Below are 17105 nucleotides of genomic sequence, written 5' to 3'. Positions count from 1 at the left end.
CAAGCTGCATTTATGTCATTTGATGCATTGCATGTAACTTTGCGGTTGACAAAATTAGATCAAGTTATCACAATATAGGTAAAGAGAATATTTAATTAACAGGTAGATGCCAGTTAAGAGGCACACCTAGTGTGTGTGCATACCCAAAGTTGTGTGGCAGATCTTAATACCACCCCACCATTAGATCTCCATTATGTTCCTTGTACGCTCTTGTGTTTAACATGGGCTGAAACGCATTACTGCTCGGTTGCTGGTAAACATTGAACAATGTGCTGTTTGTGTGTTCAGGTTATCGGCACGTGTATTTGGAAGGTATGGAGGAGGCTTCCATCTTCGTTCATATAGCTGTGAATGACATCACTGGTAAGGTAGGTACACGCTAAGGAGTGAGGTGTACGCATCATCAGAACTGCTGTGCAATGTGCTGCTCTTGGACTGTACATGTCTATACAACTGAAATTAAAACCTGGAAAGAGTTGAAGCAGAAACGTAGTGAAATCAGGAGCAGTTAACACTCTGCTACAATTCTGGTTATGATTTCAATGTGCTGGTGACCTATGGCCTAATATGAGCACAGCATGCTGGGTATTTCTTGGTACTAGTACTGAAAGAATATGCCTCGGTTTGAGTTCCCTAAAAGTCCAGAACAGTTTTGTGAACAACATAATATATTTTATTGAATTCATTTCCTCCAGGGAGCATGTGTTTAGTAAGATGTCTTGCAGTTTTGGAGATAAATGTGACCTAATTACTTCATTAAGTTCAATGCCATCAAATGAAATTAAAACTGGCATGTCAGCCAGTCGAGACTGTGTGCCATGTGGCGTGCATTCTCTGTTTAACAGTTACGATTCATCATGGTTTTATGCGTAATAATAATAATAATAATAATAATAATAATAATAATAATTAAACGAATGGTGTTGATTATTAAAATGTTATGGTATTGAAATTTGCACAGGACACAGCAAGCTTGGGGTCCAATGTAAAGGTTTGTAATCAGTGTTTTATTGAATGCAAAGGATATCTGCAGAAGCTGTTGATATCCATGCATAGAGGATAATGTGTCTCAATGAGTTACTGTAGTGATACAGGGTAGTATTCCGAAAGAGTTTAACTCATGAGCTATTTCAAAAGGTTAGAACATTATCTGCATTTTTTTTTGGTCTATTTTTAGCATTCAAAATATTATTTTAATCTCATTTAAAGTTTTGTCAAGTGAGTTTTTCATTGCAGCTGTTTAAAATTGTTTCAAACACAATTTCAATTTGAGCAAACTGACATCAGTACCATAAGAAAATGTTATTGAATGTGTTTTATTTTTATTTATTTTGCATATATTTTTTCTGTTTTTATGTTATCAAAGTTTGGCAGTGACCATGCTTATGTTTTCTAATTCATACATTAACTAGGATTTGGGAGGGCAGCTGGTATTGTAATAAATAATGAACAGGGCCCAAAACAATTAAACAATCTATTTTCATGAAATAAGAGTTTTCTTAATTTGTTTCCTTAAAAAATACTGTAATGTGCAAGAACATCTGTTTGCAGTATGGCTTAATAATCAGCTAAGGGTACCCGTGTAATCTTAAACAGTGGTATTGCACTTTAAAACATATTTCCCTAAGCACAGTGTTTCATAACAAATGCAGATTATGCAGCAATATATAACAGGACCTAATTCCATTAAACCTGCAAATGAAAGGTGTGTGTGTGGGGGGGGGGTTGTGTGTTCTAAATGAGTTTGCAATTCAGAGCTCTAGCAAATACAGCTGGATCAACAATTATATTAAAAGGCTCCTGTTCATTTCAAAGCAGCATCTATATAAATACAAAAAAGTAATTTAATAACCCAATGCACTTCAGCAGTCTGTTGCTACAGTCCTGATTTTTGTAGTATGTATTTTCAAAAAAGCTTTGTCTGGGTGTCTCTTGGCATTCCTGTCACAGCAGGTATGTATTTTCTATAGACAGCAGTGGTGTAGTCGAGCCAGAACTTATATAATAGGGCAAGCTAGGTCACATGACTGGTTCCCTCACAGCTGTGTGATTCAGTCAGTAGTCCTCTTGATGCAATGAAGAGCATTAGGACATTATTCTATTACAAACTACTTCTTTAAGAAGGCTAAAAATGCATCGACTACGACTGTGGACACAAACGCAAATGAAGCCACTGATTTCAGGATACAAATACAATGTGAATTCGTATAATAATTCTTTAAGAACATCCCTATTTTAGTGGTGTTCTGGTCCTTTCAGATTTAGGACTACACCACTGGTCTTGTGTAAAAATATGTTGTCTTTTCTCTGTGTAATTTGTTGCAGTCTTCTCAATATTCTTACTCTACTGTGTAGTGTCATTCTTGGTTAGTGTGAACCACGGTGATAATGATTTGACACCTTTTGAAATGTATGAGCTGCAGAACCTCTAGATGTGTTTTTATTGGGCTCGGTTCTTAATTTATGGTACTGGTCTCATTGCATCCTCAGTGCCAGAGGGCCACATCTCGTGGAATTTGAATTGGAAATTGTTTCATCAGCTTACTCATTTTATAACTCTCTTTAAACCATGAACTTTGTGAGATGTGGCAGTCTGTTTACCGGGGTAGGGGTGACACTTTCCCTGAATGACCTGCTCCTCTGTGTCTCAGCAGCTCTATACTTGAACATGTTGTCTGTGTACTAGATCTCTCTCTCTCTCTCTCTCTCTCTCTCTCTCTCTCTCTCTCTCTCTCTCTCTCTCTCTCTCGTGCTGTCTCACTCTGATCTTCCTTCCCTCTGTCTCTTCTTTGTGATTTTTTCAGTGGACCCCTCTTTGTCCAAACGCTACTTTTAGAGGCAGGAAATTTTTAGGAGCCTTGAAGGTACCCCGCATGCCTCTCAGGACAGGTGTAGTGAGAACCAAAACTGCACCCTGCATGCCCACCACTACCCCCTCACAGAGACCAGCCGTGCCCTGATCCATTATCATACGAGACTGTCAGCTCATTCACAGCACATGGGCTGTGACACAACTCTGTCCTGCACACTCAACCTTTTACAAGTAGATCCAGGAGCAAAAGATGTACAAATCCCTCACTGGGAGCAGGAAAACACTGAAGTGTACGATATATAAGCATTGTAAAAAGTCTGTCTCAAATAGGATTAAACAAGGTTTGTAGTAGTTCGATTCTATTTAGAAGTTCAAAACATTACACACGTTTTCTCACAGTATATTCTTATCTGGGGGCTTCATTGAAAGCATGGATGGACTGAATGCTCTACCTGTCCTGCTTCCAGGCTGCTGCCTGTCCTGTATCTACTTCTAATTGGTATTTGGTATTTAAAGTGGCATTGGGTGATTTTGCTGGTCGAAATCCTTCCAGGCATGCAGACGTTGTAAAGAAAATGTAAGGGTTCATTTTGTCTACGATAAGAAATCGCACATGGGGGTGAGGGGGTGGGCTGGCTAAGCAACTTAAAAAAAATAAAATAAATAATAAAATAATCGCCCTTTGTCATTTTAATGTGGATTTTGAACTTGAATGTTGTATTTTTTTTAATCGGTCTCAGTGGTTCAAGAGTATAACCCCACCATGTCTCGCTCACATCCTCCGTGTGATTTTTTTTTTTTTTCTTTTTATGCATTAGCATCTCTGGCCTTTCCTACCATAACGCCTCATGAGACAGGCTCTTTTACTGGAATAACAAAAATGTTGGTAAACAGATAGGTCTGTGGATTCTGTTGAAGACATTTGCGAGCACTTTTCCCACGTAATGTTGTGCATTCCAATTTCTTAATAAAGGGAATGTTCAGTCAGGCTTAAACCAAGGAAATTGCCGAAACACAGGATCCAACAAATCTAGCTCACATTTTTGTTGAATTGCCAGTGGCCTGAAAAGTTTCTTGTTTACCTGTTTTGTTTGTCGAGTGTTGTCAAAGTGTGTGTTTTGAAATGTTCTTGGATCCATTACACTCTGTTTTGTTTATTTTCAGTTTTTCTAACATATGATCTAGTGGTCTAGGTTGCTTTTTGTTCTGAAATCCATTGTCATGTAGTTACAATATCTTTTTTTTATGAGTGTGATGGTGTTTCATTTTATTTAATACATACAGCCTTGTTTTAAGAGTAAGCATACGGAATGCAGGGGGGGGAGAATGAATCTCCAGAGTGAATATTTCTCCTCCTAAGGGTTTGCATCCCCCTCAGAAAATGACACCAGCTTCTAATATCTGGCTAAAATCTTTTCAAAAGTAATAATAAATAAAGGAAAAATGCACACTGGCGAAATAGAAACTGTTGCCACTTTCCAAGGGTTTATTTAAACTTAAAACTTTGCGTCAAGCCCTGATTCCAAAGGAAATGGCACTATCTTAATTAGAAAGAAAAGCCGCAATGTTGTGTTTTAATATTAGAGAATGTTAAACTGCCTAGCTGCTTTTCAATGTGTGTGGAACCAGTATTAAAATATTGACACGTCGCATGCTGCAATGTACTTCTCCCTGTCTACAGTACATCAACACAATGGCTTATATAATAGCAATTTAATAGAGCATACTGTTCCACCACCGAGCTCTGAAAATAGTATCCCAGGAAAAGAAGAAAGTAAGTCACAGACTCTTTCAATTAAAACAAATAGTGTCGTTTAATACAATTCATGTGACTTGAGCTTTAGCCAGCTCACTGACTTTAAAAGGAAATAGCATCAGTTTAGTCCAAGTTGGCAGTGTATCAATACCTTAGTTCTGAACCCCTGGCTTTCTCAACTTGGAACAATAGTAAGGAAGTTCGCAGCCCACTGTTGGTTACACACAGAGGCCATGATCAGGTTACCACTGAGTTAGCTTAGCTGAAGAGGAATGCGGTTCCAGTGCCGGGTGTTTTTATTCTGCAGGCGTTTCCTTGCTCTGGAGCTAAAGCTTAGCTAACCTGTCCCAGTATCATTCGTTTTGACATCGGTTTTTATTGTGTTGTCTAGATCTTATGGTATCCTATAATTTACTTAATAACTTGAGCTTGTGTTTGTAAATAAAAATGAATGGAAACAAACAAAAAAAAAAGTTTCTATTCCAGTCAATGCAAATTGACTAAAACAATAGAAAGTGTTGCCATCATTTAGACTGTTCATGTCGGTGTAACCTCCACTCCCCGTCAATCGGCCGATTTGATACATGCATGGTTTCATAAATGTTTTCGTACTCAAAATCCCCATTCTGTTTTAAATGTTTAATGGAAACACTATTAGTCAAAAAAAGTTGCGTGGGGTATTGAGTCTGGGTGGTGCATTATGGTGCTGAAATACATTATCCAACCTTTTTTTTGACCAGTAATGTTCAAACTGTAGTTTCTATATATATATATATATATATATATAATATATATATAATTTTATTTTTTTTACAAATTGTATAGTAATGGCTCTTTTTTACCTCCTAGGTCCGACAAGCTATCGGCATAAAAGGGCTGTTTCACAGAAACCCAAAACAGGCTTCTCTCGACAGCCATGCTGCTGCACAGCTCAGTCGTAAGCACATGTTTGGGGCCCACCTGTTGCGCAGGACAGCCAGCGCCCCAGCCAAGAGCCAGAAAAAAATCAAGAAGGGCTTTCCGGAGATCTCCATCGACGCCAAAGACTACAGTTCTGAGGGTGCCAGTGAGGACAGGGAATCTGAGGACCCCTCTCAGCCTCGCTTCAACCGCGAGTCGGACAACGCCACACCAGAGCCAACGCCAACGCCAGCCCAGGACAGTGCCAACGGAGAACTGCATCCGGAGGACCTGAAAGGTAAGGCAGCCTCTCAGGGTGGGAGGGGAAACGGTTCATCCCGGTACAGGGTGGCCCTCAGCGAGCCGCTGAGGCGGGCCAACAGGGTCCGTATCCAGGACCCCTTGGACGAGAAACAAGGCGTCTACGCCCGGGTGGCCATCAACGGCTCCGGGAGGGTAGGCATGGCATCCAACTGCATCAAGTGCGTAATCGGCTCCAGAGAGAGTCCCGACCTGGAGCAGAAATTCGAATCCCGGCTCGCTAGACAGGACAGGAGCGAGCCGCCCCAGGTGGAACTGTCTTCCCCCGAGCAGAGGCCTGTATCCCTGCCGAGGAGGCCAGAGCCCAAACCCCTCACCAGGCAGACTCTGGAGGTCCACAGCAGCCACCGGAATGGCAGCGCCTCAGCCCGGAACGCACGGTCCTGCAGCGTCCCGCGGAAGAAGGCCACAGCTCCCTCGGCTCACGGGCTCAGGTGGCAGTGCCCGTCGCAGCCAAATTACGGGAGCACCGTCAACCTAATGGCAGCGGCTCACGACGGCAACCTCTTGGACTCGGACTCCAGCAGCCTGGAGACCCTGGGCAGCCCCGAGCTGCCCGCCCGCTTCCCCAAGAGCAAGCGGCAGACGGTGGGCACGTTGCAGAGGGAGATGAACACCCTCTTTGTGCAAAAACTGGAAGAAATCCGAAGCAAATCTCCCATATTTTTCACTGGTAAGACCTGCCGTACGCCTTGGCATCCCCAGCGATCCCTCAGAGCTACACCCCTGCCTCCCTGCCTGCTGCTTCGATTTCGTATGTACATGGTGGTGTCAGGTGTCAAATTTTAGGGTCTTTCAGGGATTCGAGAGCATCTCAACGTCAGTCGCCTAACACTACCATGTAAGTACAATAGTAGAAGCCAACGTTGACCAGCTTTGAGTAGTCTGCTAGACAAGGTGGTGTGTTTTAAGGTGGCGTGCTACCCATCCCTTCCAATAGGAGTTAGATTTGTGTGCTGTAGAATAGCTAGATAGTGTTCCTAGCTCTCTTAGTGTACAATGTGCTCCCATTGTTCATGTGTTGTACAGCAAGGCAATATCTTAAATAAAAGTGCTCCACAGATAAAAAGTGAATACACAATTTTTTAGTCCAATACAACAATGAGCAATGGGTTCAGAAAACAATAAATAATCTCAGATTTAATAAAGCGCACACCATTGCGTACAGTGGTCAGCTTTATCAGGTCTGAGTTGTTTGCTGTTTTATTTATTTTTGTTCACAAATATTATGTCGCTTTATCCTTAATATCAAATTAGATGGACACAGATGTAGGTAAGTGACTGTCCTAATGCTAGAGGAGTATTTCTTTCTAGGGTTTTGGGGTATTCGCTATAATGAACACATTGAATTTCTAATACACTGTACGTGCATCATTACTCTTCTATACTTTTTTGTTTTTTAAAGCCAGTAGATGCAATGTACTGCTTGTTTGACTTTGCTCAAGAAAATCCCCAATACAGTGCCCTGCTCCAGTCAACTATTCACTGAATCCCATAGAATCCAGTAATGTTTGGCTGGAAGGAGGTTTCCTAACCATCGTTATGCATTTTATTCTGCACAGTGTTATTCCAACACTGACCTCCTGCACTGGGTGCTTTTCAGAACATCTGAAACAACACATAGTGTTTTGTTCTGTTTTGTTCTGTTTTCTGTCTTAACCACACAATGCTGCGTAAACCAGTACAATCCACCCAGCTATAAAAGCAACTTGCCAAACAGCTGTATACAGCTTTAGCAAGGGGTGCTATGAACTCTTATTGCTCTGGCACAGGGGACCCGCAGTGAAGGCTGCATGAGCATTAATAATGTCCGAAAGAGTACAATTTCGATCATTGGAATGCAAGCAGATTTCTATAATGCACTCTGTGCAAGTTTTCTTGGCTACAGTAAGCACCCTGGGGACCAGCAGCGGCATGTGGTTTTACTCTCTCCTCCAGTCTCCACCGACGGTCCAACTACTCCAAATCCCCATTAAAAAAGGATTCCCTGATGCTGTTACCATGCGAGAGTCCGCTGTGGATGGGCTATGGCTTGTCAAGAGGACCCCAGGTCATGTGGATTTCTGATTACGTTCGGAATGTCTGGGCAGCATAACCGTCATGGCTTATTCTTTGTTTCTTTCTTTTTGAGGAATTCTGTTTTTTTTTTTACACTACGATGGAACATTTTTAGTAAAAAAAAACAAACCAAACAAAAAATACCTCTGCTTGAAGTTCACACCTACCTTAGAAATGTGTATTTCCATAATCTAGGGGACCCCCTAATGGTAACAAGGTGTTTGTATGTCTGTGCTGGGGGGGGGGAAACAAAAAAGAAGATACTGACAGACAACGGGTTCCTTTCAGTCTCTCCTGTGTATTTTCCTCTTTTGCTATCCTGGTGTTCTAAAGTATCTCCCTTTGTTCTGTCCTTTCCACACGCCCTCTCTCTCTCACTGTCTGTAGTGCAGAATTGAAGGGATGACCAAGAAAAAGGTAAAGTGCATTTTTTGAATGTGTGCCCCGTTTTCTCGCTTGCTTTCATTTTCTACTCTTTTTTTGTGTCTGTTTTTTTTTTTTTTTAATCCAAAAGCAGGGGCCCTGTGCTCCTAAAGCAGAAACTGTAGTGCAGGGATAAACTGGTAAGATTATCCCTGCACTACAAGGAAAGTAAGGAATATTTTTTCTTTAAATACAAATTTAATGCACAAACAGTGTAAGATGATTTCAGAAATATACCCTTAATATACCATGTATGAGAAAACAGTCAAGGTTAAGTATTCGTCAAAATTTCAGTACTCTGACAATAAGAGACACCGTACTTACGACGGATTGACTAAAAGTTAACAAGTTAGGTGTACGTTTGTAGCCCCCGGATGCAGTGGGGGGTGGGTAAAGGTATTTGTGTACATCTTATTTGAATACAGCAATTCTTAATGTTGCATTTTGGTCTGGTATTTAAAATAAGCTAAACTGCGTCTTTAAGGCATGCTGTGCATGTATTGTGGTCATTTTACCAGTGGTGGATTTTATAGCATCAATGCTGTCAAGTCTTGTGTTGGCTGTGTACTAGAGGTGAAGTTAACGACATGTCTGCAGTTTTTGATGTCTACATTTTATTAGAATATGCTAAGAATCGCACGGTTCCATATTGATGTTCATATTTTATGTTTTACTTAGATATCTAGGGAAAGAGAGAAGAAAAAAAACCTTAATGTGTTTTCTAGCTGAGCTAATCAAGTCTGCAATATGCAGCTCTTCTTTGCATCAGTTGTAGTTATGATGTCAGTTAAATGATTTCTCTAGAAGCCGTTACTTTCATTTGAAAAACTTTACCATAAAAGCTTCATCATTGCTCTTCCTTATTGAGCATTGCTGTAATACAAAAGCTATGTAAACAGGTGGTGTACACATGTTGAAATATTAGTGGGGTATATGGGCATAGTGTCTCACATACACTAAAGCCCAAAAAACATGAGAAAACTGTTTATGTAACGCCATTTAATTCTGTGTTACCTCTTTTCTGCAGACAAAACAAATTCATTACAAAGACCAGTCTCTCCTTCGCACACCCTGGAAACCATTGCTGAAGAGACTTCCAATACTGAAGACAAAACTTCCATTTCTCCTCATCCCGTATCTCCATACTGTGCTGGAGAAGGGGCCCCTTTGCAGCTCGGTCTCGCCAAAACTGCTGCTTCTGCATGTTATTCAGCAACGGGACCTGCAAACTCATCTCTGTTGCTGCAGGGCAAAACCTCCTGCTTGGATAAAGACCAGGATGGTGCAAGAACAATGGGGGTAGTAGCCCCATGCAGGGATATCCATGAAGACCAGAAAGATTCAAAACTTAAAACTTCAACAAATGACATTAACAAGCATGCTTCATCGCCACATACTAAAGACACTGAACGGTCAGCACAGTTCAGTTCTGTGCAATTGAACGGCCATGGTCTTAAATCTAATGCAACAAGCACAGCTAAATGTGCATCCGAGGCTGGATCCAACCAAAACTCAAATCAGATCCTGGGAGCGTCGAGTACTGTGTCCATGACCAACACCTCCCAAAGAGCGCAGGCTTTGAAAGTGTTGTTTGGCACGGAGAAACCTCAGGCATCCCTGGCTGGACCACGCATGTTGGTGCGTAGGTCGAAAAGCGAGGGGCATGTCAAAGCAGCGGCAACTGGCAGCAACCCGTCTCCAGTGCCAGAGGTCTACACCGACGTCACCATGAACGACAGGCTTTGGAGTAAATTAGATAGCAGCAGCCACAGGGACAGTGTGTCATCTTCCTCCAGCATATCCTCCACTGACACTGTGATTGACCTGTCGTTGCCTAACTTGGCCCGGAAGAGCCTGTCAGACCTGAACAGCTCCCAGGAGGAGTCTTCTTTGGATGCCTTTTTGGGCAACAAAAGTATCCGTCCACGGTCTGCGACCTCTGGGTGTGAAATCCAAAGGGTTAGCAAAAGCAAGTCTAACCCTAACCTAAGGATTGAGGTGGAATCTGAAATCAAAGACGAGATCCAGCCAAGACCTTTAGTGAAGGCATCTCCAGACAACTGTCGAATGATGCAGAGGAGACACACGTGGAGCCGGCTCTATATGGAAAGTCTCAAGCAGTCGTCTCCAGCCAAGAAGTCTACAGCACCGGCCATCAAGGAAATGGACAGTCTCTCCAAATCCAAGAGCCTGGGGGATCTCACATCGGACGACATTGCGTCGAACTTTGAGGGCAAGTACAGGAGCATCAGCAGGAGCTTTGTCACCAGGTCCATGAGGGATCGACGGAAGCCTCCTCAGAAAACCCCGGACGACTTGACAGAGCAGCTGAAGAGGCTGACTGCGGTGGAGCCCTTAACCTCCAGCGACTTCACTCCTTCAAAACCTGCAGAGCTGGAGGAGGACTTCTATCTTCTGAGACGATCGTCTTCCAGGAGCCAGAGCAGGGTGCGCTACATTGCGAACAGGGCCAAGCAAGCGCAGGAGAGGCAGCGGCTCCAAGGTGTGTCTCAGAGGAACGGCAGTCCGATCGAGGAGCGAGGGAACCCCGAGGGGTCGTGCTGCGTCAACAAGAGCGTCTGCACTGACTCGGACCTCCTCGGCCAGCTCCCCCCCTCACCGCAGGGCCAGAACTTACCAAGCCCTGAGACCGAGGTGTTTTTTATGCTGAAGCTTTAGAGTCTTTGGGAGAATGCTCAAAAAAGCTGTTGTTTCACAAGGTTCCAAAAAAACAGGCTAACCTGGTTTTATGCCATTCAGATTTTTAAACGTAATGGGTACATTTTTATTTGATATATATGTATTTAATTTTTTTTTAGCATTCAACCCATGTTTGACACGTATGTATACAAAACCTAGTATTTGACTTGTTAAATGAAACACTGGATGTATCTGAATTACTCTTAATTGTGTTAATCCCCAACCTCGTCCATGCCTTTCCCAACATGTTTTGAAGACAATGTATATGAAAACATAGTATAGGATCGATAAGTTTAAAGATTAAGGAGAAAAGGCTTGTTATTTGGTTGAACTCTTTACAAAGCCTTTTAAACACAGTTGGGGTAAAGGAAAATAAACGTTCCACTGAAATGAATGTGTGTCACTTGTGTAAACACTTTAAATACTCATAATGGACCTTGTTCATAAACTCTTGTTACATCACACTCCACCATACACTCCACCATAGAAACAACCTGGATTCTGTAGTGCTTAGTAATAATAATAATAATAATAATATTAATAATAATAATAATAATATATAACTTAAGTAAGCATGTTGAATTCTGTGTGTTTCCTTCTGTACAGGCCATTTAAAAGGCAATAAAAAAGGGAAATCAAGTAAATGCTTTTTGTGTTGGGTTGCATTTAACCAGCTTGACTGTCCCAATAGAAATAGTGACGGTATGGCTGTTCTGGTCTTGGGGGTTGATGTTGATCAAGCCATACAGGCAGGATTGGCTACATCTGATCAATCCCATTGGTTAATGAAATGGCCCTCTTTGTACCTTGTGTTTTTAAGTAGTTGTGTCTAACACATGGACTCGTCTCTAACATGTGGATGACTAGGTTACCTCCCTGTTTACCAGACCTCATAACAAACAGACCTACCTGAAATATTCTTCTAGACTGACTTTTGAAGGCACAACTGTAGGAGTTGTAATAATAATAATAATAACAATGTAATTACCGTTAGTTTTAGACCAGATCAATCCTTTACAACTAATGTGCCGTCACTTATGTCTTATTATTGTTGACTTTTTATATAATTAAAAAAATGTAATAATACAATTTAAATAAGAGAACAAAAAAAAATCTAAGTAAATATGTATGTGTATATAAATGTATTGCACATTATTAACTTTATAAAATCAAATCCGGTCACCGTTATTCAAATAATAAGTGTCAGTTTGAATTTTGAATGACGCGGCCTCCCTTCAGAATGTGTTTACAACGCATGCAACCGCAGAGCAGCTAGACTGTACAGTATCGGATTAACAGCATGTGTTTTTGTATTGGGATGACTGTCCTCTTTAAACCAGTGGGTTCTATTAGAAAAGCTACGACCTAAATGTTTTCATATTGCATTGTAAATTATCCTAGATGTGCCACCATCCCAGACTAAGTATAACTGGAAAACATACCTTGCATGGTACTAATCTGTCTCAAGTTTAAGTGTAATTTCCCATTTTTTTTTTTTTATATAACTTGGCTGAAAACACAAAAGCAATGACTTGTTTCAGTCCTACATGCCATCCAGCTGTCTCTGATATTGTAGTAGACGTTTTGTCATTTTTAGATTGGTATTTTTATGAGAACAAGATGCTGCGAAGAGCACCTTTCTTAATTTTTACTGTCCGCACTGCCATGCCAGTTTTCAGTATGACGTTTTAGAAAATGTAAATTTAGGTACTGTAATTAGAAATCATAAATATATATATAAATACTGTGTTTTTGTTTCCTTTTTTTTTTTTTTTTTTTTAGGTCCATTTGTCATTTTGTATCATCTTCATGTTAAAATATTTCATATGTAAATTTACTTCGTAAAAAAAACTGTATTTGTATAAAAAGAAAGAAAAAAGGAATTACAGTACAAACAGGACTTGCAAAAAAAAGTTTTTTTCTGTGCATCAGAACTTTTGATCACTTTATGTAAATCGACACTAATTAAATAAAAGTATTTAATCTTTACAAACATGTTTCAGAGTTTCATCTGTCTCTCTTGCAGAATTAACGTAGAGTTTTCTGAAGTTTTTGGTAACCTAGCTGTGGCACACGCTCAACTGTGTAAGCAGCAGTTTTGCAACAGGTCACAAAGAGCAAATAACTTCACTTTGATGTTCCAAACTTGTTATGCAATATCTGCTCGATGGATCACACACACACACACACATTAATCCTGGAAACACAAAGACCTGAACACTTATTTAGTAGTTTGAGCCTGTGCTACAGTCATATCTCCTCACAAAACATAACTAATTCACTGTAATGCCCTGATACCAATATAACTCCAATAGCTTTGAATGTCTCTTTAACAGCACATGACAACCACTTGCGGTAGAATAGACACACAAACCTAATCCTAACCATTAAGCACAACTTTAATCCAAACTTTCAACTCAAGCCATGCAATCGAATTGCAAAACTGATATTCTGTGCCCCCCCGAGCGGTATGATCAAAATAACATTCTCAATACAGCTGATGGTGTTAGAGTGTTTTTGAATCTCTGTGATAGACACTGTATAGCGTGCCTCATGAATCCATCCTTATCTGTCCCTGTCTAGCCAACAGACTTGTGACCTGATTCAAATTCAAAATCTCCAGATTCCAGGAAACAGGTTTATTTGCCGAACACGTTGTCAGCTTCAGTTCAATTCCTTGCCTCACAAACATCTTCATGTATAAATGTCAGAGCAAAAGGGTGTTGATTTTCCTACGCGGTGTCGCTGGGGGGGGGGTGGTATTCAGCACAGGATGAGGCTTCGTTCTACTTCATTAAACAATATTCATAACAGGCATCAATTCATTCATTAGTAATTTAACAGACACTTTTATCCAAAGTGACTTACAGGGTCACTACAATAGGACCTTGGTTTTAAGTCTCATCCAAAGGACAGAGCACAAGGAGGTTAAGCGATTTGCTCAGGGTCACACACTGAGTTGGTGGCTGAGCCGGGATTTGAACCTGGAACCTCCTTTTATCAAGCCCTTTTCTTTAACCACTGGACCACCAAGCCTCTAGTAATGCATTGGATTTTTTAACCTCTAATAAAGAAGGGGCATCTTTAATGCCATAAACCTTATCGCCAAAGTAAAAGGGGAGTCTAAATTGTATACCTCGCAATTTCTGGAGTCCTTGAGGTTTTAAAGTAGACGTTTATTATGCTCTATAGATTACCCTACACTAAAGAAGGGGTGTGCATTTCAACACATTTGTTTTTTTGAGTTGGCACAAGAAGAGTTCTCTAACAAACAGATACCCATATTTAGGAATTTCTATTTATTTTTTTATTCATGTTAACCAAATGTGTGACGGGATTGGGGTGAAAAAATGCTTTTAAAATGACCCTGAAAATGATTGATCTTGATTTCAGTGACACAGCTCACAAAAGAAAATGTAGGCCTCAGGCTGCGGTTTCCACGGCAACAGCCTCAAGTGTGATCTTTGCTTTCAGATCTCTGCATGACAGCGCAAACTTTCCTGGTCTTTAAGCAGGCCTCTGAGTGACAAAAACTTTACCCTGTTGTCACCTCCACAAAGGACGTCTTCATTAGAATTCCGGGAGCACCCTGGCTAACTTCAAATCCTTATTTATAAAGACGGTTGCATTGTAGCGTCTCTCTCAAACTGCAACTTGAAGTCCATTGAGTTCAGTTAAATGAAGGAATGTTGTTGTCACTTGAGTTGAAAACCCCCTAGTGGCTTTGGCACCAGTCTTTTTGGATCAACTGGAAACGAAAAATAAATACAAAAAAGTTAATCTAAACTTTTATGAAATAAATAAATAAATAAATAGAAAATTCTCTAATCAGTTCCATTATAAAAACAGCCCTCCAGAGGCCTAATATAAACAGACCCCCAGATAGACTGAAAAGGCCTCTCTGCACTTGGTTTAGGGTTTCATTGTCTCTATCTAAGCTGGACCTGGTTTGCAGAAGAAACAAATACTTTTATTCGCCTTTGGTGGCTGTTTCTTTACCTGGTTGTTACAAACACAATATTAATACTAATGGTGTTATTGAATAATAAAATAATTGAACAAGGTTCAGTCTAGTTTAAGGTTATGCCTGTGCTGTTCTCACATGGATTAGACGCATGTTGCGAAATAAAAAAACAAACACTGCAGGAAGCTTTGGTGAACCTTGAGATTGACCTTGTCTCTACTGGAATAGTACATAACTTTTATACTGCGTTTCTAGAAAAAGTTGAGCTACAGCCTCGTTGTGAAGCATTTTTATTTATGTAGTCAAAGTGAAGAACTTTGCTGTTTTTAGTCACTTTCAAGCAAAAGTCTGTGCACTTGCTCGGAGTTAAACAGGGTTTCCATCCAGCGCCTGGTGACAAAACAGTCACCATGCCCTACATGGCTCTGCCACAGACCTCTCGCTTTTACTTTCTCTCTACAAGACCTCCTGGGGCTGCGGGCCCGCTGTGTGTGTCACTAGATCTGCGTTGTCCTCCGGCACCATAGGTCTGGTGGCTTCACTGTGAGCTTGCAGTGCAGAAAAAAGAGGGCGGCTTGACAGTGTTCGTTTCGGGGGACGCGGGTACTTCACCTCTCCCGAGTTAGCACGGGGGTTGTAGTGGTGAGATAGGGTCTTAAAATACAATTGGGCATTTCCAAATTGGGAGAAAAACGGGGGTAAAATAAGTGGCGATAATTTTTGGTTTTTTTACTGCAACAAACTGTTTTCCAGGCAAGTTCTATTAAAGTGACTGCTATCAAAGCATGAGACGTTTAAGCATCTGGCACTGCAAGAGCACATGGTTGTGCATGACATTTGTGCTTTTCTCCATTTGCACATACGGTTCCTGCACTGGCTTGTCTTGCAAGAACATGAAATCACATCAATGCAGGTTTCTGGAACAGCACTCAAAGTTGTCAGAATGGGAGACAGTTTTCCTCCAGCATCAAATTTCCAGGAAGTTCCATTTCAGCATGGCGGGCATTCTCCCATATGGCTGCTTGGTAGTGTGACCGCATGCTGTGCTCTTGCAGTGCATCACTCGTTGGGGGCAGAGATTCTGTTTTTTTTTGTCTTGGCAAACAGAGCGTGATGGGCAGAGTCCACACTTGTAACCTGTGAACCACTACCATTGCCTGGTCACCGATAATCATTTTAGATGACATTTTTTGGGTGCTCAATCTGCTCAGGGCATTCAATATCTGTTGTTAGCAGATTCATCAGTACCGCTTTATCTCCACCTCCCATTCATTTCAGCCAACGCAGAAGAAGTTCATGCTTCAAGATCCGAGCTGATCCAGGTTCTTCAGCCTTGCTCCTAAACCCCCATTGATAGTTTATCCTAGTTGAGCGATAAAACTCACTTTCCACGCAATGCGAGTTTGACGGATGTTGGCGGTTCTTTCCCAGCAAGCCTTGCAGCTCGGGGCGTATTAATTTGTTTACAAAACTGAAAGGATGGAGGCTATTGCTTTGCTTCTGACAATCCTAACAATTCTTTGGAGCTTTACTAAAAAAGGAAACGATCCGAGAATATTAAAGCACGGAGAAACCTGCTCACCCCGGATGTTGATTAAATGCTTACGCCCGGCCCACATCAGTGTTGTGACATGCTTCCACCCATCCCGTGTTGGCCCGCTTTGGGAAAGGGTCGGAAATAAAGCAGGGGCAGCTCAGATTGGCAGCCAATGCAGGTCAGCTAAATGTACATGGAATCGCAGCATCAGGGGCAGCAGGTTTTTTCAACCTGGGTAGAGTGGTGCATGGAAACAAGGTATTAGTCAGGTCAACATAGTGAGCTGTGCTTAACCTCGATCCAGTTCTTTGAAGGTGATAATTCACACCCTTTTCTGCATAGCAATGCGATGGGACTTAAACGCTGAGAGGTCACTGTAATGAAGTGGGAAAGAGAAAATGTAATTCTTTAAAGCTGCAATTCCTGTGAAAGAATACATACTTGAGTAAGGTTATATTCAACAGGATGCCTTGTGTTGTAGGGATTTCCTATTGATCCACCTTACCAGATCTGTAGACTTCCAGTTCCTTTTCTAAGTTTCAGTTCAGTTTTTGCACCTTAATTATAAAAAAGAAAGCCCAATTCGTACCCCAGTCTCTGGCAGAGCCAGCAGTTAATTTGGCACGTCTCAGCG

The 17105-nt window shown here is 41.3% G+C and overlaps 1 protein-coding gene across 8 annotated transcripts in view; it reads left to right on the top strand.

Annotated features, from left to right (window-relative positions):
* The window catches only part of LOC117426093 (1-phosphatidylinositol 4,5-bisphosphate phosphodiesterase eta-2-like), a 105831-nt gene extending 92868 nt beyond the window's left edge, over positions 1–12963 (top strand). For 7 of the 8 annotated variants that reach the window (XM_058993062.1, XM_058993064.1, XM_058993063.1 and 4 more), the window contains 3 exons: positions 289–368; positions 5418–5766; positions 9298–12963. In XM_058993062.1, coding sequence (XP_058849045.1) covers positions 289–368; positions 5418–5766; positions 9298–10949 — 2081 coding nt within the window. In that variant the 3' untranslated portion in view covers positions 10950–12963. Of the gene's footprint in view, positions 1–288; positions 369–5417; positions 5767–8234; positions 8265–9297 lie in introns of all 8 variants that reach the window. The other variant, XM_058993066.1, reaches the window with a different exon arrangement.
* The last annotated feature ends 4142 nt before the right edge of the window (positions 12964–17105 follow it).

This window comes from Acipenser ruthenus, chromosome 20 (assembly GCF_902713425.1).
Source record: "Acipenser ruthenus chromosome 20, fAciRut3.2 maternal haplotype, whole genome shotgun sequence".
Lineage (NCBI taxonomy): Eukaryota > Metazoa > Chordata > Actinopteri > Acipenseriformes > Acipenseridae > Acipenser > Acipenser ruthenus.
The sequence above is the reverse complement of the archived record's forward strand: the minus strand, read 5'-3'. Positions and strand labels throughout refer to the sequence as shown.